The sequence below is a fragment of the Gekko japonicus genome, unplaced genomic scaffold, assembly GCF_001447785.1.
Source record: "Gekko japonicus isolate JY-2015 unplaced genomic scaffold, Gekko_japonicus_V1.1 scaffold605, whole genome shotgun sequence".
Classification (NCBI taxonomy): Eukaryota; Metazoa; Chordata; class Lepidosauria; order Squamata; family Gekkonidae; genus Gekko; species Gekko japonicus.
Window position 1 is genome coordinate 921,837 of NW_015164682.1, and position 26,813 is coordinate 948,649.

General features: G+C 40.7%; 2 protein-coding genes across 2 annotated transcripts in view; one reads left to right on the plus strand and one right to left on the minus strand.

Moving 5' to 3' along the window:
• Positions 1 to 5,538, plus strand: part of ACVR2A (activin A receptor type IIA) — an 83,793-nt gene extending 78,255 nt beyond the window's left edge. Inside the window, exons 10-11 of the mRNA XM_015409321.1 lie at positions 901 to 1,031; positions 1,756 to 5,538. Of these exons, the coding sequence (XP_015264807.1) occupies positions 901 to 1,031; positions 1,756 to 1,950 (326 nt within the window). The 3' untranslated portion in view covers positions 1,951 to 5,538. The remainder of the gene's footprint in view (positions 1 to 900; positions 1,032 to 1,755) is intronic.
• Positions 5,539 to 7,673: 2,135 nt separating this feature from the next.
• ORC4 (origin recognition complex subunit 4) lies at positions 7,674 to 26,324 on the minus strand. Its single transcript, XM_015409320.1, has 12 exons — positions 26,251 to 26,324; positions 25,124 to 25,214; positions 23,923 to 23,998; positions 23,173 to 23,258; positions 20,420 to 20,468; positions 19,487 to 19,638; positions 18,506 to 18,679; positions 16,301 to 16,387; positions 10,972 to 11,080; positions 9,628 to 9,723; positions 9,470 to 9,537; positions 7,674 to 9,213 (listed from the first exon to the last, which is right to left on the minus strand). The coding sequence occupies exons 1-12, from the start codon at positions 26,265 to 26,267 to the stop codon at positions 9,031 to 9,033; spliced, it is 1,188 nt and encodes a 395-aa protein (XP_015264806.1). The 5' UTR covers positions 26,268 to 26,324; the 3' UTR covers positions 7,674 to 9,030.
• Between the last annotated feature and the right edge of the window lie 489 nt (positions 26,325 to 26,813).

Here is a 26,813-nt window from a genome sequence, read left to right on the forward strand (position 1 = left end):
AGTTTTCCATAGAATCTGCCGTAAAGATTATAATTTTTAAAATGTTATGGTTTTAAAGTGTTTGAAAATACTTCTAAAACTATCAATAACTATGATGGTTAATTATTTCAAGATAGCAATGTTGATGTGCATCAAGATGCAGAAATCAAGTCTATTCAGAAACTATAATTAACCAATTTTAACAAACTTGCATACCTCTCCTGTCCATGTACTCCAGTTTTCCAAGATAGTTTACAATTCATATTTTAAAAATGCAAAACTTTTAAGTTTACAAGCACTACATAATGTGTAGAAGATGCTTTGGATGGTATTTAGTCTTTTTTCTGTTAGTTATTCTCACCTGGAAGCATTTGGGGGAAAGGGACACCTTTTTTTGTGTGAAGATAAATGGACACTGGACTGAAGTACTGTGTATCCTTGCCATACTCTGTAGTGGATAATGGAGGGATGAGACATAAAGTCATAGGATGATCATGGAAAAGTGGCTAATTTTGAGCCTGATCAGCTTCCCTGGGATATTAGAAGAAGAAGAGATTGGATTTATACCCCACCCTTCACTACCCAAAGGTGTCTCAAAGCGGCTTACAAACTCCTTTCCCTTCCCCTCCCCACAACAGACACCCTGTAAGGTAGGTAGGGCTGAGAGAGCTCTGAGAGAAACTGCTCTTTTTCAAGAACAGCTTTTATCAGAGCTACAGCTTGCCCAAGGTCATCCAGCCAGGTGCAAGTGGAGGAGTGGGGAATCAAACACGGTTCTCCCAGATTAGAGTCCAGACACTTAACCACTACACCAAACTGGGAGGAGTAGGCTGAAGTGTGACTCTTTTGTATGCTGCCCAGAGTTCCACAAAGGAAGAGGTTATGAATGTGTTACCTAATACTTTATTGTTTAAAATACAGGACCTGTGGATGAGTATATGCTACCTTTTGAAGAAGAGGTGGGCCAGCATCCCTCTCTTGAAGATATGCAGGAAGTTGTTGTACATAAAAAGAAGAGGCCTGTTTTGAGAGAGTGTTGGCAGAAGCATGCTGTAAGTAATATGATCAAGCTTGCAAAGTAACACAAGTTATATTTGAAATCTAAAACAACAAAATTGTCCCGTAGATAGTAAGGTTCAGGATTTGTTTTTCATTTTAGTGATCTTCTGGCATTTAGGTGTGTAGCTCAATGCAGTTACTGCCATTTTAGTGTTAATGTGTGTATCCTCTTGATTACAGCCAAAACTCATTTCTGACAGATTTCACTAGAAGTAAATTGTGACTATATTTTGTCAGATTATGCCTTTGTGACTTCAGAGCTGGTGTTGCAGCAAAGTGTAGCTTGGATTTCAGTTCGTTGTGGTTTCCGGTATCATAGTCTTTGTAATAATAATAATTAATTTTCTAGGGATTGTAAGAAGAATGTGAAATTGTACAAAGATTTCTGTGGTATTTCACTGGGAGTCTGTGGGGGGGAGGGCTGTCACCTTATTATGTGTAAAGCCCTGCACAAACTTCTCATGCACTTTACTTTGATATTTAAGGAACCCAAAGCAGGATCTTTTCTGTTGTGGACTGTTGTCTTCTCTGTTACAGTAACTGAAATGGGAGGTTAGTCTTTTTGGCCTCTGAAAGACAGTATGTGTTACTTTCAGATGTATTTTAAAATAGAATTTTAGTTGTTTCCTAAAAGTTGGAACTAGAGATTCACTAGTTTTTAGATTCAGTCCTTCGTATTCAGTGGCCTTATACGTGATTGTTACGTTATTTTTTTAGGGAATGGCAATGCTTTGTGAAACGATAGAAGAGTGTTGGGATCATGATGCAGAAGCCCGATTATCAGCTGGTTGTGTAGAGGAACGGATTATTCAGATGCAAAGACTAACAAACATTATAACAACAGAGGACATTGTGACTGTGGTCACTATGGTGACAAACGTGGACTTTCCTCCCAAAGAATCCAGTCTATGATAATTACACCGGTCATACATCACGACCAATGAGACTCTCTGAACTGGAGCTGCTAAGCTAACGGGCCTGTTTCCGGTCAACATAATTTTCTGCGTGAAATTTGGAATGGTAAGTCTGACTTCGAAGTGTCAGTAGGAAGGCGCTTCCTTGCTCTACTCCAGACATGGATCCTGGAGACTTATTGCATTCCCTGCATATGAAGGACACAAGACAGAGAAGTGGCAGAATGATGTTAATGAACATTTGAAGAACATGGACCTATCCTGGCTAGTCAAGCATTTTAAAAGCTGACGTCATGTTTCTTAATATGTCAGAAAAGACTAATTCCTTAAAATGAACTACTGCTATTTTTTTTTAAATCAAACATTTCATTTCAGATTTAAGAAAAAGGGTAACTTGTTTTTATTGCATTTGCTGTTGTGTTTATATAATGACTATTGTAATGCCAATATGACACAGCTTGTGAATGTTTAGTGTGCTGCTGTTGTATGTAATCAAAGTGGGATCTAGCAAAAAGGCTTCCAAGCATTACTTAACCTCCCTCAACAAGGTATACCTCAGTTCCACCTGCGGCTAAATTGTGAAATTGACAACACTAACAACACTGAAATAATAAATTGATCCTCATTTTGTAAATGATGTATTACAGATTCATCGTGTTTGGAAAAAATTGATAAGCTGTGCTTCATGCCAACAGTCAGTGGCCATTCCTAAAACAGTGTGTTCGCCTTCCTTGATCTAGCTTGTGTATAAAAAAAGTATTGTGTTTGAAATGGCAGACTTCCCCTGTTTTTAGTTTAAAGCATTATTTTACCTCCAGTTTCCAAAATATTGCATACGTTTATTTTACTAAATATTATTTAGGTTTGCTGTGTCTGAGGGTTATTTGAAAATTTGAGCATGACTTTTTAAAATTTTATGTGAGCTGTGGCACTGGAAAGCTCTTCTGATTCTTTTGAAATAAGCTTTTTCCAATTTATGTATGTAAATATTCTGCCTATTTTCTGTCTCACTAAACAGAATACAGTTACTACTGTGTCACTGTTTCAGGATCACCTCAGGAAGCCTCATTACCCAGAACTCCTCACGCTTTGCATTGCCTTTTGCAGCTTCACAACACTTGATTTTGGTGCCGACTTGTCAGAGTAATATTTGATGTTTGTGATGCATAGGTGTGTCCTATGGTCACGAAGAACATACAACCACATCTTTCTTTTTAAAAAAAATTGCTTACCATCAAATATGCAATGACTTCTGTAGAGATGATGATGTAGCACAGTCTAGCAAAAAAAAAAAGCGCCCTATAACATTAAACCTAACTCCTATATTTCAGAGTTACAGGCATTTAAGATGTGGAGCTGTGTACCAACTGAAGCAAAACAGGCTGTAAACGGACAGGTGCCAAAGTACTTTTCAAAGTAATAATACACTACAGTTATTTGACCAGTTACGTTTATACAGGCCAAAGTTAAAGTTAACTTTCTAAAATTATGAGCTTATCAATTCAACAGTAGCCAGTATTCTGATTTTGGTCAGGTCACTTTTTAAAAGATCATGCATTAGATTTATAAAGAATTTTTTAAATGTCACAATCAGGAGCTCACTGTGAATGTTCTCTTCTAATCAGTTATTTATTAAACCAGTGTTGTTGTTTTTAATGTACTGAATTTCTGGGGACAAAGAGGAATTATCTATAAATGAGATTTTGGTCATTGTTTTCTAAAGCAGGGAGGAGAAGGGTTACAAGCAGAGTTGTTCATAGGTAACTGGCACATCACCCAGAATTTACTGTTTTTGTCTTATGGTTTTAAGGTAGTCATAAGAACCCCGAGCCTCAATTGGGAAACTTACTATTGGGCAAAACCTGCTCATTGTTGACAATGTGGGCAAGCGACTATTGCTTATATCATGTTTGGATTGTGTAATACTTGTTTTTAATCTTGTCAGTACGTTAACCCCAATTCAAGATGTCTTGACCGAAAAGATCTGAACTTTTTAATGGTTGATTATGGATTTAATATATCTGATTTCTCCTCAGGTGGGAGTGTTTATATACTAGGAACATGCAGGAACAGCATAATTGGTTCTCCAAAAACATGTAAATACAAGAACCATTTTTCATTTGAAAACATAAATTCAACTTCTTTTGTCTGTGGAAATATGTTTGGTTTTCATAAAGCAATTTCCCATCAAACTTGAACATCCAGGACCCCTGAGGAAACTTCTATGTATTTTTGCAAATACATGTCTATTTGCTGGTCATATAGGGGAAATAATCAAAACAGACAATCAAACTGGATAATGCACCTCTTCATACTTATCCAATACTTTTGAAAGTCCCCAAGTTCAGATTTTTAAAGAGAATACCACCACATTATTCAGAAATGGAACACAGATGCTTTTTTATACTGATTTCGTTAAACTGTTGCTGACCTGTCTCAATCCATATTTAAAATACTGTCTTGCAGGAAATCTCAACACCTTTTTGTTTCCAACTTTACAGTGCAGTAAATGTAGAAGTGGCGAAGTTTCAAATGCTTGAGTGAAGAGTCATAAATAAAAGTCAACATCTAAAGTCTGAGCTAGGGAAGATGTTCTGCTTTCTGGCAGATATTGTGACCATTGTTGCTTTTACGTGTTTGAATCATACAGCTTGTGTGGATATGGCCAGCTTTGGTGGTTTACCTTGTATTTTTGACTTGTGAAGAAAAGCTAGGCCCCTGGCTCAAGTTTTCAGTTGTCTTTGGCTTGCCTGTGTCTACTTAGTTGGCTGCCATATAATTGCCACAGGATTTAACAGATTAGCCAGTTTTTGTGATCAACTCAAAGTCTAAACCCTGCAATACGTTTTCAGTTTTAGATGCTAAGAATTTTATATCACATGATGCATGACGACTCTTTGTACAGTTGCTACTAAATATTAACTTAGCATTTTGGAACAGATTGTGCCTCGTAATTGTTGGCGTTCTTGAGCTAGCGTTCTCATTCATGGTGGTATTCTGAAAATGAGTTTGAATTGAAACACACAACTTTGTACCTTTGATAGCAAAATCCATGTGGAGTAGCTCTTGCATAACTAAAGTGTAACCAGATGTAGTAGTAATAAATATTTGTTCATACTACAGTTCTACAGAAAAAATTGCTGATTGTAGTTTAACAAAGTGAGGTGACTGGTTGGTTGACCTTTTTTCCAGTTTTCTCTTTTTAACCTTTTTAATGCATTTTATTAGGAATATTTGGTATAAGGTGCAGAAAGCTATGTACAGGCTTATGGGAAAAATGATAAAAACAGTATCCTTGTTGGAACACCATTTACCTCAAGATACTCAACCAGCAGTACCATTTTTTTTTATGCACACTCAGTCCATAACGATCTGTTACCTCTCAAGATATCGGTAAGCAATTGTTTTAGCTTTACTCTGTACTTGTCAGTGTTCTGGGCACAGGTTGTTGTACTACTGTTGACTTGCAGTTTTAGCAAGTATTTAAAAACAAACACATCCCATCCTGGATAAAAGTGATTGTTAAATATTGTATAAAATGTATGCTCTTTCCCTATTCCCACAGAAAGAGGAATAAAAAAATTAAGTGACTACTATGACTTGTATACTTGTTTTTAAGTTTTATCATCTCTAAATTATGTATACCATGTTTACGAAATACTACTTCCAACATGATCTTGGTATTTTGTTATATGAATAACTCCAGTTCTACTTGAGCAGTCTCTACACACCCAAACAGATTTTTAGTCATACTGTGCACAATAATCAGCTATCTTTATTCATTCCTGTGGGAGGAATAACCATTTCAAGTATAAATTTACGTTTCAAGAAGTAGTTTTGCTGCATAAATATTCATATAGTATGGAGATTACATACTTCCATGTATGGGAGACGGTTTTAATCAGGAGTCCCCAACCTTTTGGAACCAGCAGGCACCACCACAAAACGTTAAGGAACGAGTTTATGTGTAACTCTAATAGTGACTCCTCAGCATTTCAGGCAGAAGCTCTATCTTTTAAAATATTTTCATTCATATGCACACCTTACCCTTACCTTCAGTCGTGCAACAAAAAACACTTGAGCTGTACTGGCAACTGTTGCTGAAGCAACATCTCCACATGACCCCATCCACTTTCTCAAAACACTGCATATTCATGGTTACATTGACTATACTCTATGGGAACTAGTAAAATTCTCCCTGTATTGGGCATAGGTGAATGGATGGAGATTAAAAAGCACAGGCAGTTTAATTTCTGATATCCGTCCAGCACAGTAAGGGGTTTAGCTCTAACACAGTTGTACTTTAATTGCACATGTACCTGCCCCACAATTGGGGAAAAACCTAGAAAGTGTCAATTGTAAGGGTACTATTAGTATTCTGCATATCTTGGTGCTGGAGGGACAACAGCGGGAGGGCTTCTGGAGTTCTGGCCCTGCTGGTGGACCTTCTGATGGCACCTCGGTTTTGGCCACTGTGTGACACAGAGTATTGGCCTGAACCAACATGGCTTCTCTTATGTAACTACTATTTTTATTTATTTGTATCCTGCCCTCCCTGCCAAGGCAGGCTCGGGGTGGCTTACATAAAATATATTGAACTAAAACACAAAATGCAATAAAACCACAACAAAATGATTATAAAACATAGCATAAAGTGCTAGTGCAGCGTCCAACATTAACCCATAATCAGCTAACATCATAGTCTGGACTGGCTGTTAATAGTGATGTTGGTATTGGGGCCAGAGCCTCAATTTATTGATGGTGGCTCCTTAATCAAAGGCCTGGTAGAAGAGCTCCATCTTGCGGGCCCTGTGCTCCCGCAGGTCCCTGAAGAAATCTGGGAGCTCATTCTACCAGTGCAGAGCCACCACTGAAAAGGCCCTGGCCCTCGTCACAGCCAGCCTGGCTTCTCTTGGACCTTGGAGGGCCAGATGATTTTGGTTCCCTGATCGTAGTGCTTTCTCGGGAACATGTGGGGAAACGTGGTCCCTTAGGTATGTAGGCCCCTGACCTTATAGGGCTTTAAAGGTAAGAACCAGCTATAGGCAGCCAGTGCAGAAATTTTAGCATAGGCTGGATGTGCTCCCACATAGAAAGGCCCAACAACAGCCTGGCTGCTGCATTCTGCACCAACTGCAGCTTTCACATCTGGGACAAGGGCAGCCCCATGTAGAGAGCAATACCAGTAATCCAGTCTCAAGGTGACCATTGCATGGATCACTGTTGCCAGGTCACTGTGTTCGAGGAAGGGAACCAACTGCCTAATCAGCCGGAGATGATAGAAGGGTGACTTCACAGTGGCTGCTACCTGGGCCTCTATCATTAAGTAGGCATCCAGGAGCAGCTCCTAACCTCTGATGCTGGCACCAATGGTGCCGCATTGAAGGTAGGGAGTGGGATCCCTACCCTCAGGCCGCTCTGACTCAGGCACAGAACCTTCGCCTTCATCAGATTCAATTTCAGTCAACTCCGTCTAAGCCAACCAGCCACGGCTTAGACTAGAGTCAGACTGGCCATCCTACAACAGATAGAGCTGGGTGTCGTCCGCATATTGGTGACAACCCAGCTCATAACTCCGGGCAATCTGGGCAAGGGGGAGCCTATGTTAAATTTTAACATTGGGGAAAGCACCACGCCTTGGGGGCATGCCGCAAACTAGCGGGTGCCTTCGGGACAGCTGTTCCCCAATAGCCACCCTTTGTCCCTGACCCTGAAGGAACGGGGAGAGCCGCTGCAAGGCGGTGGGTCAGTAGTTGGTTCTCTCCAACAATGTACAAAGCACAACTCAAGGTATGTGTACCAGAGCAGAATAATGCTCAAGTTATGGTTGAGAGACTGCAACTGTGACTTAAAATGGCCAACAGAACAAATCCTGTTTTGATATGTCATTTGAATTCAGCGGCCCCCTTCTCCAATCAAAAATCAGCACTGAGTGTCCAAGCTGATATAAAATACAAAGACTAAACAACATCGGATGGCAACGTTAACTGTAAAGAAACAATTACCACAATGGAAAATGGGCTGGAAAAGGTAGGCTAATTACAGTAGTGCCTGTTTAAGTTAAACATTTGAAGGCAAAGTAGGGTAGGGCCCGTTATTCTCTATTCTCCGTAAGTCTCCTACTAAAAACCCTTCCTTCTCCAAATACAATGGTAAGAGAAACCTTCCAGCTCTAAATAATTCACAATCATACAGAACAAGTGAACCTTTTTATTACAGATGCACACAAGATTAAGGTAGACGGTTTGGAAGTACGTTTTCAAAACACTAGTCATAAGAGGGAAAGACAGGGAAGTGTACTGCAAAGAAACACATTTGGGCAAAGTAATTAAAAGGATTTGTATAGCTTTACTCAATTTTATCCAACTCAGGTTAGAAAAAAAATCCCCAATGATTGCCTAGGATGCCTCATGGTGTGTCGCTATACTTCCTCCAAAGAAGAGAAACTACAGTAGAAATTGGTATTTTTTTAAAAAGTTTATGAATAGCAGCAGCCAATCGTAAAGTAACTGAAGAGTTCTGGTTCAGGCGTTACGCAGGTATCTCAAACATGAGCCTAAACTGCATTGTTAGCTACAGTGCAAGAAAGGCTTTCCCTGTAGGATACACCAGAGAAAAGACAGGGTAGTACAGCATAAAAAAACAGGAAAGTACTATAGACAGTACAGGATATTCAGCAGTCCTATGGTACTCAGCTGGATTTTTAAGTGGGACAGTCAGCCTTTAAAAATCTGAAGTACAGCTTGGCAACTGCTGTCCAAGCAGACTTTGCATCCCATCAGCTCAAGTCACATAAAACTCTGGAGTGGTGATTTTTGAACAATTTACATAAAAAGCCAGTTAACACTTCACTAATTGCCAACCTACAGCCTAGTGTAACATGAAGACCAAATCTGAGACTGGCATTCATTTGGCTTCTTGGAAACCAAAAAACCAAAATCAAAAAACAGACATTACTCTTCTTTTAACAAAACACCTTCTGCAGCTGAAGTAACTGCTGGGTTATTTTTTCACTGGCAGTAATGATTTGGAGCCCTATTAGTAGCAACTGTGCCTCTTTCCGCAGGATGTTCATGCTTCAGTTTAGTGAAAATGTAGCCCATTGTTTGACATCAGTTGGGCAGTTTGGGTAGACCTGCACAGCATCCATTATTTGATTGTTGTCCAAAAGTAGTTTCATGAGCAAGTATTCTTTCTGTGCACATAGAGAAAGCCGTTCCACAGGCTTTATTAACTCAAGCTGCTGCAAATGTTCAAAAGCCTAAAACAAAAAAAATCAAAACAAATTATTCTTCACTAGCTTATTAGTTAAGAACAGAAACCAATTCAACATCAACACAGAAACAGGATACATCTAGGCTTGGTCTTTACTTTTTGGACAGCAAGCTAATTTTACTCTCATTAGCAAATCAATTCTGAACTCTTTTAACATTTAGTATACAAACTTGTGCATACACACTGAATATACACCAGAGGGCAGTATAGTACTACACAATGTACCAATAAGTTACAAATACCTTCATAACCACAGGTTTCTCGAAGCTGTAGACAGTATGTGCCTTCCTCTGAACAAACTTCTGATACTCTGTATTAATAAACATATATTATTATTGATTTGGGAGAAATAAGCCACTAATTTTTATAGATAACCTATGAATCTGTGATACCACCTCACCATTATAAACCATCTGAAAGTTGAAAGGCTCTCCTTCATAAATGTCATTTAAGTGTTTCATAGCTATTATGAGGCAGAATTCCAGCACAGACAGACCTATGAGAGAAAGATAACAAATCCTAAGTCATTTCATAGTAATGCAGCATTCAAGATATGGCTTTTGACCCAAATGGGCTGTTCTGCTGGCACAATGACATTTACTGTGCTGGAATGAAACTTTTGCATGGCGGGGGGGGGGGGGGGTAGTTCCCCTACTCTCACTGCCACCTAATTTGGTTTGTGAGGTTACCCCGTTTCCCCCCCCCCCAGCAGAATTTCAGGACACCCAGTGGGTTGCATCACAAGGGTGAAATTCTATTAACTTCACTCCCACTACTTTGGATCACTGTTCCCTCTAAGCTGAGTTAGTGTGAGCTAGCTCACAGTTCTTTAGCCTCCAGCTCACACATTTTTGTCTTAGCTCAGGAAGGGTGGCTCCAAGGCAAACTAATTCATGCAGCAGCCAAATCGCTTGCTCACAACTTTAATGCCAGCAGCTCACAAAGGAGAATTTTTGCTCACAGGACTCCACGGCTTAGAGGAAGCATTGCTTTGGATCCCTTGCAATTATGGTGGAAGGCCCTCCATTTATTCTTTTCTTTTTTTTTTGAAAATTTATTTTCCAAGTTTTTCACCTTTACAATCCATAAGATCTGTACACAGATATTCAAAATTAGGTCATTTATACATTTCCAAAAATAAAAAGACTTTCAGTTCCAAAATAAATTTCCTAGCGTTTAATTAACAATTTATATGTTTTGTTTATGTTTAAGCCAATCGTATGAAGGCCCTCCATTTATTCTGATGCAAACAGTAATGCAAGACCAGTTATGATGCACATGCTCCATTCTGCACCTGTCATTTTTACTTACATTATATGAGAAATTCATATGGACAACTGGGGTAACTAGCACCTGATGAAAACACCAGTTGGCAGCTATGAAGTGATAACTCTGTGGCAAGAAATAGCAAAATTATACAGTACAAAAGAGTCAGAGTCCTTAAAGACTCATAAAATTTGTGGTAGGGTATGAGCTTTCATGAGTCACTGCTCACTTCTTCAAATACTTCTTTAAGGTGCTACTAGACTATTCCACTTTTCTAGTGCTGCATACAGACTAACATGGCTACCCATCCAAAACTATACAGGGAGAGTGACTATTTTCCAAAAGTGTTCCAGTGGCAGACAAAGGTACAATGCCACAAGAACTTCTGGCCTGTGCATTACAAGGTTTTAGGATTAACCACCCTGTGCCTTATGGAACTAAGCACTATTAAGGCTGTGAATAAACATTGCCTTCTTACCATGTACAATGTTTGCTTTCGAGTCTACTCTACACAGTTTGCTTGCTTCAAGAATGTCAGATGCGCTGATGTATGGGTGGGATACAGTCACGCTACTTAAAGCAAGCATCTAAAGGAAAAAAAGAATAATTCTGTGTTTAGCTGCTGAGTGCCAAATACATCCCATAATTATCTACAATAGAAAATGTGCATCTTAGTCCTAACCAATAACGTTTTATAGTAGTTGCAATGATAAGCCCTGATATTTTCACATCTATTAAAAGGAACATTAACTGGATTACTGTTCTTCACATTGTTTTAGAAATGGCGTATTGAAATGGTACAGAATGCCCAGCAGACAGAAACCAACATTTATCAGAGCTAGACTGATGCAGTCAATAACTGAATAGGTGGTATTATGAAGATGGCTACCCAAGAATATTATGAACAAGCAGGGGACCTGCAAGGTGTAGCGTTTCCCCTCTCCCACTATTTTCTCTTCTTTGAAAGCCCCTGTAACCTTACCACTTTTCCTGCTTCCTTCTCTCCTTTCCACCCACCAGCCAACATAGCTGTATCTGCCCCCAATCTTCAGCTGTTCCTCCTCCCATCCCCCTTGGAAGCCTCTCCCTAGCAAAATTCTGTGGTGGGTAGCCTGCAAGGACTTTCCCCTGTATCCCCGCCACACACTACTTCCTCTTTCTCTCCTTCTGGTAGCCCCCACATCTTCACCTTTCCCTGCTTCCTTCTCTCCTTCCCACTTACCAACCAACCAACCAATTTTATTTGTACACACACACACCCATCTTCAGCTATATCACTTCATTTATATCCTGCATTTCTCTACAATGGGGACTCAGAGCGGCTTACATCATTTTCCTCTCCTCCTTTTTATCCTCACAAAAACCCCATATGGGGTACATTAGGTTAAGAGGGTGAGCCTGGCCCAAGGTCACTCAGCAAACTTCCACTGCAGATTAAAAATCCGAACTTTGATCTTCTAAACCCTACTCTGAAGCTCTAACGACTACATTACCCCAGCATTAGTGGGGTGGCTTGCTGTTGAATAGTAGCAAGCAACCAGGCTTAGGTTAGCCATGGAAGTTGCATGGTATCTAGTCACCCAGGGGTTGCTGCAAGACCTAGCCCCAATGAGTCCTCCTTTAAAGGCCGAAACAATCCTGGAAAGGGCCCTGTCCCCCCTTCCTGCCTTTTCCTGACAGAAACCAAGGCTTGAATGGCAGCAACACTGAGGCATCTATTCCTTAAAGCCACAGGCACTCCTTTTATCATTTGGGTTGTTTTAAACCCCCCTCCATGTGTGTGTGTGTGTGTGTGTGTTTAAGATTTCAGATTTTTCCGCAAATATGGAGTTTTTCTCAGGTGTGTAGAAAGATTTGTCTTGTCTGACTTTGGCCACAATAACCAGCTTTAAGCATCCACAAATGGGGTCATATTCAGAATTAGATATACTGATAAATGTGTTAATTGTACTGGTAATCTGATTGAAATATTTTAAACATTTTAACTTTCTGAAACAGGATATGGAAATCAAAATATATTAAAAGACAGGAAAAACGATTTGTTCTGGATGATGGACTATGACATTTATCAAGAGCTGGAACAAGGGTAACAAAGAAGTTAAAAGTATCATTACAATGGCAACAAGACAATACTGCCTAAGAAAAGGCTACAACTGCTACAATATGAAGTTGCAATTTATGTTACGCCTCCTTTGTTAGACAATTAAAATGTTTAAGTGGTTTGACTCAAATCAAAAAAGCTGGTTTATTTACCTTGCAGAAATAGAACTTAGTAGCACAAAATTTAAACAAAATGCAACAGTAAAAATATTTAATATAAATAAGGGTGGTCCTAACAGCAGAAGGCACTGGGAACTGCAGATGTTTTCCTTCCCCAGCAGTAATTTCTGGCCCTGGGTTGCAGAGGCTTCCTGGACTAAAAGCCATTCAGGTTGCAGAGAGGGCAGAAATATCATCCCCTCCCCCCCATCTCCTGTCAGCAAAGCTGCTCTTACAGTAGAGACAGAAAATGGTACTTTTGCCCCCTTCTCTCTCTCCACCTACTGCACTATCCTGCCCTGCATGCTTATTCGTTCACATGGGTATCAAAACTAGGGGGATCATCTTGTCCAGGAGCTGAATTGACTGCTGGAGAGAAGGAAACACAGAAAAGATCCACTGACGTAGGAGTTCAGGGGACTGCCTTGAAATGGTTTTCCTCCTTTCGCCATGGTCAGGGACAGAGGGTGGTGCTCAGCGAGAGGATCTCCCCCAAATACCCACTGGAATGTGGAGGGTCGCAGGGGGCAATCCTCTTGCCAATGTTATTTAACATCTATATGCTCCCCCTCGCCCAGTTAGTCTGAAGCTGTGGGCTGGGTTGTCATCAATATGTTGATGACACCCTGCTCTATCTGACGGGCCACCCGTCATCCATCCCTGAAAATCTGGCCAAGGTTCTGGACGCTATGGCAGGATGGTTGTGTGTGCATGTGGGGGGGTGGATGTGGGCACCAGGCTTCCCACACTGGAAGGGGCGCCTTTGGTGCAGGCACAGACAGTGAGGAGCCTGGGAGTAACACTGGATGCCTCTCTTTCTATGGAGGTCCAGGTTCCTGCAGTCGCCAGATCTGCATTTTTCCATCTTAGGCAGATTAGGTCACTGAAGCCCTATCTCTCTCCCCCCCCCCCCAGATTTAGCTACAGTAACCCATGCAGTAGTCACTTCCAAACTTGATTACTGCAACTCGCTCTACACAGGCTTGCCTTTGAGGCTGATCTGGAAATTGCAACTGGTGCAAATGTGTCTGCTGGTGCAAATGTGTCAGCGTGTCTGCTGACGTCGACACCTGTGCAGGCTCACGTTCCACATGTGCTCCACCAACTGCATTGGCTGCCAGTTGAGTACTAGATTCACTTTAAGGTGCTGGTAATGACCTTCAAAGCCTTATATGACCAGGGACCAACATATCTAAGGGACCGCCTCTTCCTGTATATGCCCTGAAGAGCACTATGCTCTATAGATCAACACCTCCTGGTGGTATATGGCCCGAGGGATGTCTGTCTTGCCTCAACCAGGGTCAGTGTCTTCTCTGCCCTGGCCCCCACATGGTAGAACATGCTCCCTATTGAGATCAGGGACCTGTGGGATCTTCTTCAATTCCGCAGGGCATGCAAGATGGAGCTGTTTTGCCAGGCCTTTGGCTGAGGCAGCAGGGGCCCATATACGGCCCCCCTGAGGTTGCCGTCATCCACCCACTGACAACTGGGCACTACTTCATCAATATCAACGGATCAGAACCGGTTATAGCCCGCCGAATTTTCACCTTTAAGCTGTACTACCAATTTTAATATTTATATTGTGTTTTAGATTTTAATTGTACTATTGTATTTATTATAATATGATGTTACCCACTCTGAGCCTGCCAATGGGATGTTGTTCAGTCGCACAGTCGAGTCCGACTCTTCGCGACCCCATGGACCAGATCACGCCAGGCCTTCCAGTCTTCCGCCGTCCTCTGAAGTTTGCTCAACTTCATGTTCGTTGCATCTATGACACTGTCTAACCATCTCATCCTTTGCCGTCCCCGTCTTCTTTGACCTTCAATCTTTCCCAGCATCAGGGTCTTCTCCAGTGAGTGCTCCCTTCTCATTTGGTGGCCAAAGTATTTGAGCTTCAGTTTCATTATCTGGCCTTCCAGGGAACAGTCAGGGTTGATTTCTTTGAGGATTGACTGATTTGTTCTTCTTGCAGTCCAAGGGACTCTCAAGAGTCTCCTCCAGCACCATAGTTCAAAAGAATCTATTCTTCGGCGCTCGGCCTTCCTTATAGTCCAACTCTCACAGCCATACATGACTACTGGGAATACCATTGCTTTGACCATGCGGACTTTTGTTGGCAGGGTGATGTCTCTACTTTTTATCATGCTGTTTAGGTTCGCCATCACTTTCCTCCCAAGGAAATCTTTTAATTTCATGGCTGCTGTCACAGTCTGCGGTGATCTGGGATCCCAGGAACGTGAAGATGTGCTGCACTTGCAGGTTTCTAAGAACAGTGAACATTCAACAGGGTCTTGTTTGCCACTTTCTCCCACCCTCAGCAACCTCCTGTACCCTGCTCAAAAGCCAATTCCGATGGAGGCTTGAGAAGGGGCTCTAGCCAAATGGAAAAGTCAACCAAAATCACTCCCCCATACTAATTCTTGTGCAGCTAGCATGGCATATTGGTCTCGCAGAGTTCTGTAAGTGGCTTTTCAGGGATGCAAGAGGCTCCTAAGCAAAGTAGTAAAAAAAACTAAACCCAGTTCTGCAGACTTGCTCCCCTTGCATTCATCCAACTACATGTAAATAGTTTAATGTTATTCAATCATGATAAAAAATACATCAGTGGATTTTCTAGTCTAATGGAAAAACCCTGGATCTGAAAAGAAGAAATGTACAAAAGGTAGACCTCAGTTGGAACTTCCATGAAGATCACTGGGTTAACCATACGCCAGTGAAACGTTCCCAGTCTAATCTACCTCTTAGGATCACTGTTAGGATAAAACAGTGAAAGGAGAACTATGTATGATACTTTGAGCTCCTTGTTTTGAATACATCTCAAGTTTATTGAAGATGAATGGTAAAAAAGAATGCAAGTCAGAGGTTCTTTGCAAGAAAGCTGGTGAGTAAATTGATATCTACAGGATGCTATAGTAACTACAGAAATGAAATTCAGCATTTTTTAAAAAAGATAATAACATAAGAGAAGCCATGTTGGATCAGGCCAATGGCCCATCCAGTCCAACAGTCTGTGTCACACAGTGGCCAAAGCCCAGGTGCCATCAGGAGGTCCACAAGTGGAGCCAGAACTCCAGAAGCCCTACCACTGTTTCCCCCAAGCACCAAGACTGCCCCAGACATAGTGTTTTATCTATATGTTGTGGGTAATAGCCACTGATGGAGCCCCAGTCCCCTCTTGAAGCTATGTTTGTAGCTGCCACCACTTCCTGCAGCAGTGAATTCCACGTGTTAATTACTCTTTGAGTGAAGAAGTACTTCCTTTTATCCATTCTAAGCCTACTGCTCATCAATTTTGTGGAGTGCCCATGAGTTCTTGTATTGTGAGACAGGGAGAAAAGTACTTATTTCTCTACCTTCTCTATCCCATGTATAATTTTGTTAACCTCTATCATGTCACCCCTCGATAGTCATTTATTCAAGCTAAAAAGACCTAACCTCTTTAACCTTTCTTCAAAGGGAAGGTGTTCCATTCCCTTAATAATTTTAGTTGCCCTTTTCTGCACCTTTTCCAATGCTATAATATCTTTGAGGTACAGTCCGCTTACCAACAGCATGTAGAGAGATCGTAGATCTTTGCTATAATGGAATTGATTTTGCAGTACATCTTGCACGGTTTGGTCTTCGAAGAGAGACTGGAATATATGTATATATATATTAAAATAATTATTTGTAGAATAGCCTACATAAAGAAATCTTTACAGTTGGTAAGATATATTTTCCATCATAAGTAGTTGCAATTACAAAGGAAACACACAATATTTGCTGCAAGATCACAATGATGCTTCCCATTATAGTTTTTGGAAGGTAGACAAGCATATAACAAAATCTTTCAAAGAATGCAGAAACAGTAAGCTGTTAGAAACACTATTTTTTGCTATGCTTTAAATTAAGAGATTTTGTGTGAAATATCATTTTGTAGGACAATTTCACTACATACTTGTATAATTTTGCTTTGTTTGCCATTTCCCCAGAAATGGTTATTGGCCCTTCTTCCTGGTTCTGGTGATGTTTGTATATGTTTCTATTGAATTACTTTATACATTTTAAGTGTTTTTAATTGTTCAAATGTTTTAATGTTTTTATGTTTGGGTGGAAAGGCAGCATAAAAATGCTTAAATAAACAAAATAATCATTTTGTTTTCGGGATTTTAGGCACCTGTTTGAAGATGCAAGACACCCATTTTGTCTCGGCAAAAATTCTTCCTGAGGTAAACTGGCGAGCTAGAACAGAGAGAGTCCTGTCTCCACAACTGTAAAGAGAGGACTAAAGGAGGAGTGCTCTTACCACCTCTGTCCCATACCCATTTGGGTAAGGGGAACACTCCAATAGCCTTAGAAAGATCTGGAAATCTTGAGAAGTTTCATCTCCTCGTCTGGCCTGCACAGTCCCCATGCGGGACTGCACAGAAGCCATGAAGATGGACAAATGGATTGCTTAACTCAGGAATGATGCAGCATGCGGGTTGGCAGCTAGTGAGCATGGCAACTACGGTATTGACATCTGACCAGGACCTATGGCGTTAAGAGGCCCAAGACATTCTCAAATTATACTTGACAAGGGGGGACCCGCGATACTCGCGGGGGGGGAGGCAGAGGAGGAAGCAGCAGGAGGGGGTAAGTACCCCCCCATCCTGCTGGTTCCCCCCTGTCCTCCACCCCCCTCCATTGCCTCTCCCCCTCAGCTCCTCTTCCCCCCGGGGCACTAAAGCCAGGGGCATTGAAGCTGTTTCCCTCCCCCTCCCCCCTCCCAACCTGGCAATGAAGCCAGGGGCGAGCGGAGAGCCGCTCGCCCCTCGCTGTTTCCCTCCCCCCTCCCCCCTTCCCACCCGGGGGCCCTCCCCTCTCCCCCAGACCCGGCAGCGGCTCCTCCTCCTCCTCTCGGGCTCGGCATGGTGGCGGCGGCCCCCGGAGCCAGGACAGGCAGCGAGACGGCGACTGGCCCGCCGCCGGCAGCAGCACCTCTGAGCCGCTCGCCGGCCTGCCGCCCCGAGAAGCAGGCGGCGAGGCCGGTCCTTGCCCTCCCTGCTGGCTGGCTGGCTGGCTCCCCCCCGCCCGCCCGCCCCAAGAAGGAGGAGGCAGCGGCGGAGGCGGCTCCTTGGCCTCGCTGGCTCTCCCCCCGCCCGCCGGCCCGCCCGGCCGCCCTGAGACGGAGGAGGAGGCGGCGGCAGCGGCTCCCAGCGTTAGCAGAGCGTCTCCTGCGCACGCGCAGGAGACGCTCTTGCACTTTCGGGGGGATTTAAACATCCCCCCGAATTTTTTTTTAACTTTTTTTATTTTTGTGCACACGTGGGGATTGGCCCACGTGTGCACAAACCTCCCCCGGCCCCCCAGCTGCCCCCTCCGTGCTGATTTAAGTATCCGCACGGAGGGGGCAACTTGGCTATTAGTATAAGGATATGCTATCATGCATCTTTTGACTTAAGAACCAAATCTGATTCCAGTAGCCCCTTAGAGACTCAGACGACAGGAGTTTTGAGTCTTGAAAACTCATGCCCTGAAAATCTCGTTGGTCTCTAAGATGCTACTGGACTTGAATCCAGCTCTTATAATGCAAAGCAACACGGGCTATGCTCTGAAACTATCTTTTCACTTCAATAACGTCATGATTTCAAAATATAATCACTATCTTGGAAACAAAAAGGTATGTTCTCCATTTATTACTTTTTTACAATAGATCAGCCTGGTGATTGTGAAGGATGCTCAGCAAGACATTTCAAGGGCTTGGACACTGCTGCCTTTATTTCAATTACCTGTACGTTCTTATTCCATTTCTGAGCAAAGTTTTTTTCTGGAAATTCTGACGGTAAAGATAGCTGTTCTTTACAAATAGTAATGTATTTTTTAAAATCAAAAGAATTAATCAAATATATCTGTCGGTGGGAAAATCTTGACTTCACTCTCTTTTCCAGGAGTTCTAGAATATCCTAGTAAACACAACAAAAAGCTTTCAATATTACCATTCAACTTAATTATTACAATTATACGAGACATCTGAACTAGCTTTGAAAAATTGATTCAAGCTATCTTTCTGCTGGGCAGATCAAATGCTGGAGACAACTCCGAGGTCAGTATGTATAGGTCAATAGAATCATATTTCACTATTATCCAAAGACCAAAATGAATTGCTTATCAAACAATTTGCTAATATTTTCCTCTGTTTTCACTTTGTTCCAATACTGAATGGTTTTTCATGTTTTACTAAACTGCTGAAAACAGTTCTTCTACCATAAATATTTACATGTCTTAATCTCATCCATAATTATCATAAACTACCCTGTATTGAGCTAGATCACACCTTTCAACCTGCTGTTAATCAACCTCTGATCAGGTATTTATTTTTTTTACACTGTACACAAACAGAGCAACAAAGGGATCACATAGGACCTCATTCTTCACTATTTCATTCTATGTCTTAAACAGATCTGATTTTTTTCACAATTTGACATTTCCACATGTGAGAGATCCAACGAAACAGAATTAACTTGCAGTTGTCTTTAACAGCATGAGCGCTAAAGCTGTCTGCCCTTCCGTTGCACATGCAGAAGATTCAGAATTTTAACTAAAGCACCATCTGACATATACATGGAGCCAATTCATATTCTCTAAAACCACCTTAACTGCCCTAGAAGAAGAGTATCTTAAGTCAGTTCAAGCACCTTACAAAACCAGTATGTGAGCTATATGTTCTAAGGGTTCCATATATTAAGGGGGGGAAACTAAACCCATCTTACCAGTCTACAAGTGAGACCAATAACAGCTATAGGCGTCTGTGCAGATTGGGATACATCAAAGAGATTATACAGTAAAGTCTGGTTCTTATGATAAACAAAAAGATCAAATTCCTCCAGAACAAATAGCACCGGACAACTGTTGGCACGGTCACCTAAAACAACCAACAGCAAAACAAACTGGTAAAACATTAGGATTAAACAATGTACATTACCAAAACGTCAACACTGGTGCCTGAGAGACTGACGTAAATGTATGGCAATGTACAAGTCAATACACAAAATTAGCATTCATTATTAGAAAAGGAAGTAGCCTCATGTTTTCCTTTGTTATGGAGTGCCACACCAACAGCGCCCATCCTTCAGCATTCCATGGCAAGAAAGGGCCTATGTCTACTGCCAGTGTAGCCACATGAGCTCCAGAAGGGCTGGGGGGCTTTGGGCCTTCCTGCATGACCTTCAGGGGTTAGCCACTTTGTGGGTAAGAGCCGTGTGAACTGTTCATGTCCAGCATGGACTGACAGTTATACTTCGCATTCCTAGTAAAGTATGAATCTTCTTATTTCTAAAGAGCCAACACACAAGAGATCAAATTTGCAATAAACTTAAGCAGCATTTCCCAACTTTACAGCACCCCATTTTCACTTGTTTGGTGTTTAAATCATCCTTGAGTAGAATAAAGATGACTTGGAGGACTTCAGTTCATTGCCTTCATAATTTTACAAGTGCTGTAAGATTCTAACAGGAAACTAAGGCAATCTTACAGAAGCAACAGAAGTCTTTCTTTCACACCCAAGCTTTGTCCCCCAGGGTCATCCAGTTAAGGTACAATCCCATATTTCTCTTCACCTAAATCATCTCTACCAATTTACAATACAGTCATGCTAGATTAAATCACACATTATTTATCATTCATTACAAAGTAAACATTTTTACCTCTCTTCAATGCTTCAAGAAGAAATGCAAGATTTTCTGCAAAACTACCCTAGAAAAGTGAAAAGTCTGAATGATTATTTTACTTTATGAAAAAACTACTAAGTCAACTATCATTTGGAAACTTGCTTTTATTATTTAAAAAACAGGTATTTCTTAGAATATTTCCTCCTATGGTATTTTTTTTTGGGGGGGGTAATGCCAAATACTAACTTCAGCACAAGACTATTCTACTTTCAAATAAAAAGCTAGTCTTAAGAAAAACACTTGAAGGAGGAAAAATTGGGCTTTTTTCCTTGCCACCTAGCATTTTCTGTGCCCCTAAAACAAGAGATTCACAATGCACTTTATGGCTCTCTAGGACCCATCTTGACAGGCAGCACAGAGGTCAGCAAACTTTTATAATTTAAGAGCCAAACTATGTTAAAAGTCAGAACAAAAAATCATTAGAAAGCCATTATAAGAAAGCCCATTTAAATAAATGAAAATGTATGTTACTGATAATTGGCATGTTGTATAATAATCTATGCATTTTCTGCAGCTCAAATCCTGGTTGATGATTTTTTTATTAGAAGTATCATGTATGAGCTCTCACAACATGTAGTAAATATATATAGGAGCACCCTGTGTGACGTTCACCAGCATAAACCTGTGGATGGTTTGCACTTGGATTACTGGCTACTGTCAACCTCTATCACTTCCCTTTCTGTAATACCTTAAGAAATTTTGTAGTCCCATAAAAATCTTTGCCTGCCATTCCATTTACATACTGGTTATTCTAGCAACCCACCTACCAATAGAATATACCTTAACATAAAGGTTTCATTTTCTTTTTTAAAGAGGTGTATTTGGTTCCTTACTAAGCCACGTGTGGCTCTGGAGCCATAGGTTGCAGATCCCTTGGCTCAGAGAAACTGTGAAAAAGCAGGCTGACTTCAGTTTGAAAAGTTACAAAAGTGTAGGTGGTCTTACACTTTGGCTGGAAGACAGTATGGCAAAATCTGCAACTGCGTAGTGTTATCTAGAATAACTCCTACAACCTGGTGAAGCCAGGCTACCTCAATTCAGAGAATGGTGGTAGCTTTGCACTTTTCAGCTACACAGACAGATGATGCAAATTCTTTTTCTTCACTTTTGCAGGATCACACAAGAACTTGCACACTTGTCTCAAAACAAGATGCAAGAGTTTTAAGTGAAATTCCAACCTGGCTATGGGAGACATGCACTGGGTTTCTCCATCACATATTATCTAAAGCAAAGAAAGCAGATTGGTAACTTGCTCATGTCTTTCTTATACTTTCCAAGTAGCAAATACAGCAGATTTCAACTTCTCTATATGTTACAATTGTTGGAATATACAAGGTCTATAGTGCACTTCCTTGAAGATCAGAAGGGGGACATCTGAAGGACTGCTACCCTGTTATCCTGAAAATAAGACCTACCCCAAAAATAAGCCCTAGCAGGATTTCTATGCATTTGTGGTATAAGCCCTAGTGTGTCTTCTTGAGAAAAAATAAATATAAGACAGTGTCTTATTTTTGGGGAAACATGGTAGTTATCACAGGTAGATTAGGGACATCCCACAATTTCAAATTATGTCCTTTCTTTGCAAAACTGAGATTCTAAGAAGAAAAATGAACCTTGTGGACTTGCACAATAGACCTGGGGAAGGCGTGTTGGAATATACAAGAGTTTATTTCTTCTTTAATAAACCGAGTTATTTTCTTTACAACAGTTGGTGCTCCATTCCTCTGCATGTTTAAACCCTGCCAACAAGTATTGGCTGTGCTGTGTGAAACCACATTTGACATCATAAACAGAGGTGGCTGAAGAACAAAGTTTGAGTCCACTGTAACCTTTAAGAACAATAAAGTTTTATTCAAAGTATAAGCTTTCATGTGCACACACACTTCTACTGATACAATGAAATGGAAATTACTAGTCCATACATGTAGGTAGAGGCTGAGGAGTAAATTAACATACAGCATAATGAAGGTTTAACAGATTCAAGGACCAAACAGGAACAACAAGATTAGTTTATATTGTTACCATTTGTTTGGGTTTAATTCTGGGGAAAACATAGTGAAGGGAACAAATAAGTAAAATGGAGATTGATCGGCAGATATATCCTTAATTGTGGAATGCTGAGACTAATTAACTGAGACCCCGCCATAATGCTTCAGAGGTGGCTGAAGACATTCACCTTAACACTAAGGCAGCTGGCTTACACAGTTCAAAGGACTGTTTTCACATGCACTGTAAATTTCTTTAACATCACTAATTTCTTTGTTTCCTCTGCTGCAAATTCCTAGCCAGATAAGGAAAGATGGTTTCTCTAGGATCTAGTTCCCATTATTTATTCCCAGAAAATAATTCAAGAAACATTCAAAATGAGAACTATGTTAAACTCACTTTCATTTATTTTAATTCAACCCCCCCCCAAAAAAAATTTCCTTCATTTATTCTTATTCCTCAGTCTCTTAGTCTCTCCCAGCTCGGGCTTTCCTTCATTTCTTTTTATTCCCACTTTGAGATTCTTTTGCAAAGTGAGGAAGGAGGTATTGGGTTTTGTTTCCCCTTCGGCAACAGCCATTTTGGGTTTGGCTCTATGTTTGGCAGCAGCCATTCTTACAGTTGCACTCACTACCCACTCTAAAATTCCAAAAGTGCCCACAGACTCAAAAAGGTTGGGGACCCTCGGTCTACTGCAACAAAAGCCTATATAACTTTTTGAAATATCTAAACTTTTTACTCACAAAAACTTTATCTCCAACCACATTTTCCAGATTTAGCTGTCTTGTAATCTCCTTGAGGGCAATCTTATCATTGGTCTGTAGTAGCCCTACAAGATGAAGCAAATACGTAACTTATATTTTGCTTATCCTTGTAAATCTAAGTGGTAGAAATCTTCTCTCAAAGCAAAAAGGAAGGAAAGAACCTTAATAAAAAGACAAGCAGCAGACAAAAGCATCATTCAGATTATGCAATATACCATGATTGGTCGCTATGTGAACAGGTAGGGGGAACCACAAGCAAGGCAGCTTACACCTCCCAGTTTCTGCCAGCTAATCAAAAACTTCTGCTTTTGCTGCAGACCACAGTTTATTGTTACATAAAACAAACCACAGTTTTGTGATATAAATCAGTATACCAAGCCAGGATTACATCATGGTTTAGAGTCCTAGTCCCTTAGACTAATTCATATAGTGATAAACTGTATTTGTCATCCACGGTAAATTTCAGAACTGCCTTGGCATCAACCATCTAGGGGCCAGAACCTCCTCATATATCCTTAAATGTCTCCTCTAAGATCAGACAGTGACAGAGCTGAGCATGCAGCACTACAGAGGCTTTGTTCACAATTCTATCCTTGCTGCTAGTGAACATTGTGGCAACAAAAGAAAACCACCTTACCATTTTTCAGTCCACACAAATGAATACTAAATTACAAGATTAAGTTAAAGTAATCTTCCAGAAATGTAGTAATCAAATGGTGTATTTCTTACCATTTAAATGAACCTGTAAGAAGTTTTCCCTCACTTGCTTTACTTCCATGAGTTTTTTTAAGACGTGACACATCAACTAGGAAGAAATGAAGAATTAAGAAGAAGAAGTAGAAGAGATTGGATTTATTCAATTCACTCAGAGTCCCAGAGGGGTTTACAAACCCCTTCCCCTCCCCAGGTAGGTGGGGCTGAGAGAACTCTCTCAAGAACTGCTCTTTCAAGGACAGCTCTGACAGAACCATGGCTTGCCCAAGTTCATGCAGCAGCTGCAAGAGGAGTAGGGAATCAAAACCGGTTCTCTCAGATTAGAGTCTGCGCACTTAACCACTACATCAAACTGGCTCCTAATTAAATAAAACACCTGGTACAAGAGAGCACACACCACTGCTTATTACAGACCACTTACTAATGGATGATCAAAACTAAAACACTGAATTAAGACTACTGCTTGCACTATAAATGGCTTGTACCAGACAGAAGATTCATTAGTGTATGTAGTATACATACAGTACATTTATCAGTCACTCAGCAGTGAACGATCCATCCATGGTGCCAATCCTGTTCTTGTTCCTTGTTACAGTGCAGGTCCCGCTGCTTAGTCTGTGTTTCCTATCCCCGGCTCTCTGGCAGTGCCACCCTAAGCAGGTTTAGATCTTTATAGGTCCTGGCCTTGACACTGGGACGTTCATAATTTTGCCTTGCCCTCTTCCTCTCACATAAATGAAACTACAAAACTTCCCTGTCACAAATTTGCAGCTCAGGGAGTTGCTGAAGGAAAGCAGCAAAGATCCCTACTGTGGACTCCATAATGCAGATGGATTGGATCCATCCAGCCGGACATAACATTTTAACAGTTGTATTAAGAATGACAACTGAAAGACTGATGGGATGATGGAAGGATATTTTTGCAAATTAATCATATTAGACTTGTCTGGAAACCACAGTGCTATCCAATAAATAAAAGACATGGGTCTTTAGAGGAGTCTACACCATTAAGGTTTACCAGTCTTAAAAAAAAAGATTGCTTTGTATGCACAGTTTACAATCAGTGCAAATGACTCAACAACTACATTATCTGGGAAACATCAGATGACAAACTTAAAAGCTAAACAAACAGTAAAATACTGTAACAAGCTCCACTGGTTATTGACATTTAAATTTAGAACACCATGCATCAACCTAACTAATAGTAAAATACTACCTGAGTTTTTCCTGAGCCTCGAGGTCCAATAATAAGTGCAGAGTTGCTTTCACCATGGACAGCAGTACGTTTTAACAGCTCAGCTAAATGCCTGTGGGGGAAAGAGAAATATAAAAACGAACAGTGTAATCCTATGGTAAGTTACTCCAGTCTAAGCTAATTGAAGTCAATGGACTTAGACTGGTGTAACTCTCCATATGGTTGTACTATAAAGTTAAGAGGCAGATCTTGGGACAAGGTTAGAGATTAAATTTTAAGACTTCTTGTAATGAGAAAATTACAATTAATTAGACTTTAAAACATACAGTCAGCCATAGAAAACTAAATGTCAGCAAAAGCAACAGATAAATAGTACATTTCATATTTACATCAATAAAATTCTAGAACCACATACAGACTTTCAGTATGGTTGATCTCAACAAATAACAAAACAAGCAGATATACTTCAAAAAAAGTATGGCCACAGAAGAGATATCTTATGATCCAACCCAACCTATTCATCAATTTTTCAGGATAGCCGAATATATATTCGAGAACACAGCAGGGAAATCACCTATGAAGAAAAAATCATTCAAGAAGGGAAATGTGTTTGAGACACGTGTTTGAAACTGCCATTTATTTATGAGATTCAAGTAGCCATTCTCTTCTTAACAGGGTAATTTGGTTTGCAAGCTATTTTTAATTTGGTTGACAGTCATGGATCTTCCCTGATTTTCCCTTCGGGTATCAATGATACATCCATTTTAAATCAGATGATACTGACATATTGCTCTGAATCCTCCTGAGGCCCTAAAGGACACTGATACCGTAGCTGGAAGTAAACATGTTGAATAATCATATACTCCAAGAGAAGATCTAATATTATAAAATGAAACTTTTCATTAGGTCAACTAACACTAATACATCCAATCATAACTGTTGTGAGAATCAAAGGAAAACCAAGCTGCCATTTGACACCATAAACTACTACCACATTCTACTTACATGCTTTGGCCTTTATAAAGGCCCTCTTGAGGATGGGCTATAAACAAAACGTTACTCAAAATACAGATCAGTATCTAAGGGACCAGTAAGGAGGGAAGAGAGTATTCTCTTGGCCGGGGAGGGGGGACAGATTGCTCACTTACTTGTACTGCAGCTCCATTCCAAACAACTTTGCACTTGGACTTAGATGACAAAATCTTTCACGAAGTATCTGTTGTACCTGCATAGTGAATTATAGATACCAAACATTCAAACACACCACAGCCAACTATTAGCTTACTACAGACTGCCTGCAGACATTTTTTCCCTATTCTGTGTGGCCTGGGGAGTTATAAATCATACAAATGTATTATCTTGAAATAAACAGTACCACTCAGAAAATAAGGTAAGAGTTTGGAAACATTCAGCACATTTTTCTGAGGCAGAGTATAAGATGAATGAAACAGACTGCTCCCCTTGGTGCTGGAAAAATACTGTACCCTAGAAAATTGAATGACAAAACATCAACTCATTGTGACAAAGAGGAGACACTGGGTTGAATCTGAAAGACCACAGGAAGAGTACCGCTCAAAATGTTCTTTCCCACCTCTCCCTTCCCATCATACTTCGGAAGGGGATGTCAAAAGGAACATAGGGTGAGATGTGGGGATCCACGGAAGGAAGGGATATACTGTCAAGAGTCACCTTCCTTTCACTAGTGGATGAC

Bases quoted from the DNA above. Each gene is read 5' to 3' on its own strand.
- ORC4 (XM_015409320.1), bottom strand. The intron at 18,680-19,486 runs GTAAGATGGGTT...TGTGTTTACTAG, and splicing joins TTGGTCTCACTTGTAGACTG to GATATTCTAGAACTCCTGGA. The intron at 11,081-16,300 runs GTAAGCGGACTG...TTTTTCCTTTAG, and splicing joins GATCTCTCTACATGCTGTTG to ATGCTTGCTTTAAGTAGCGT.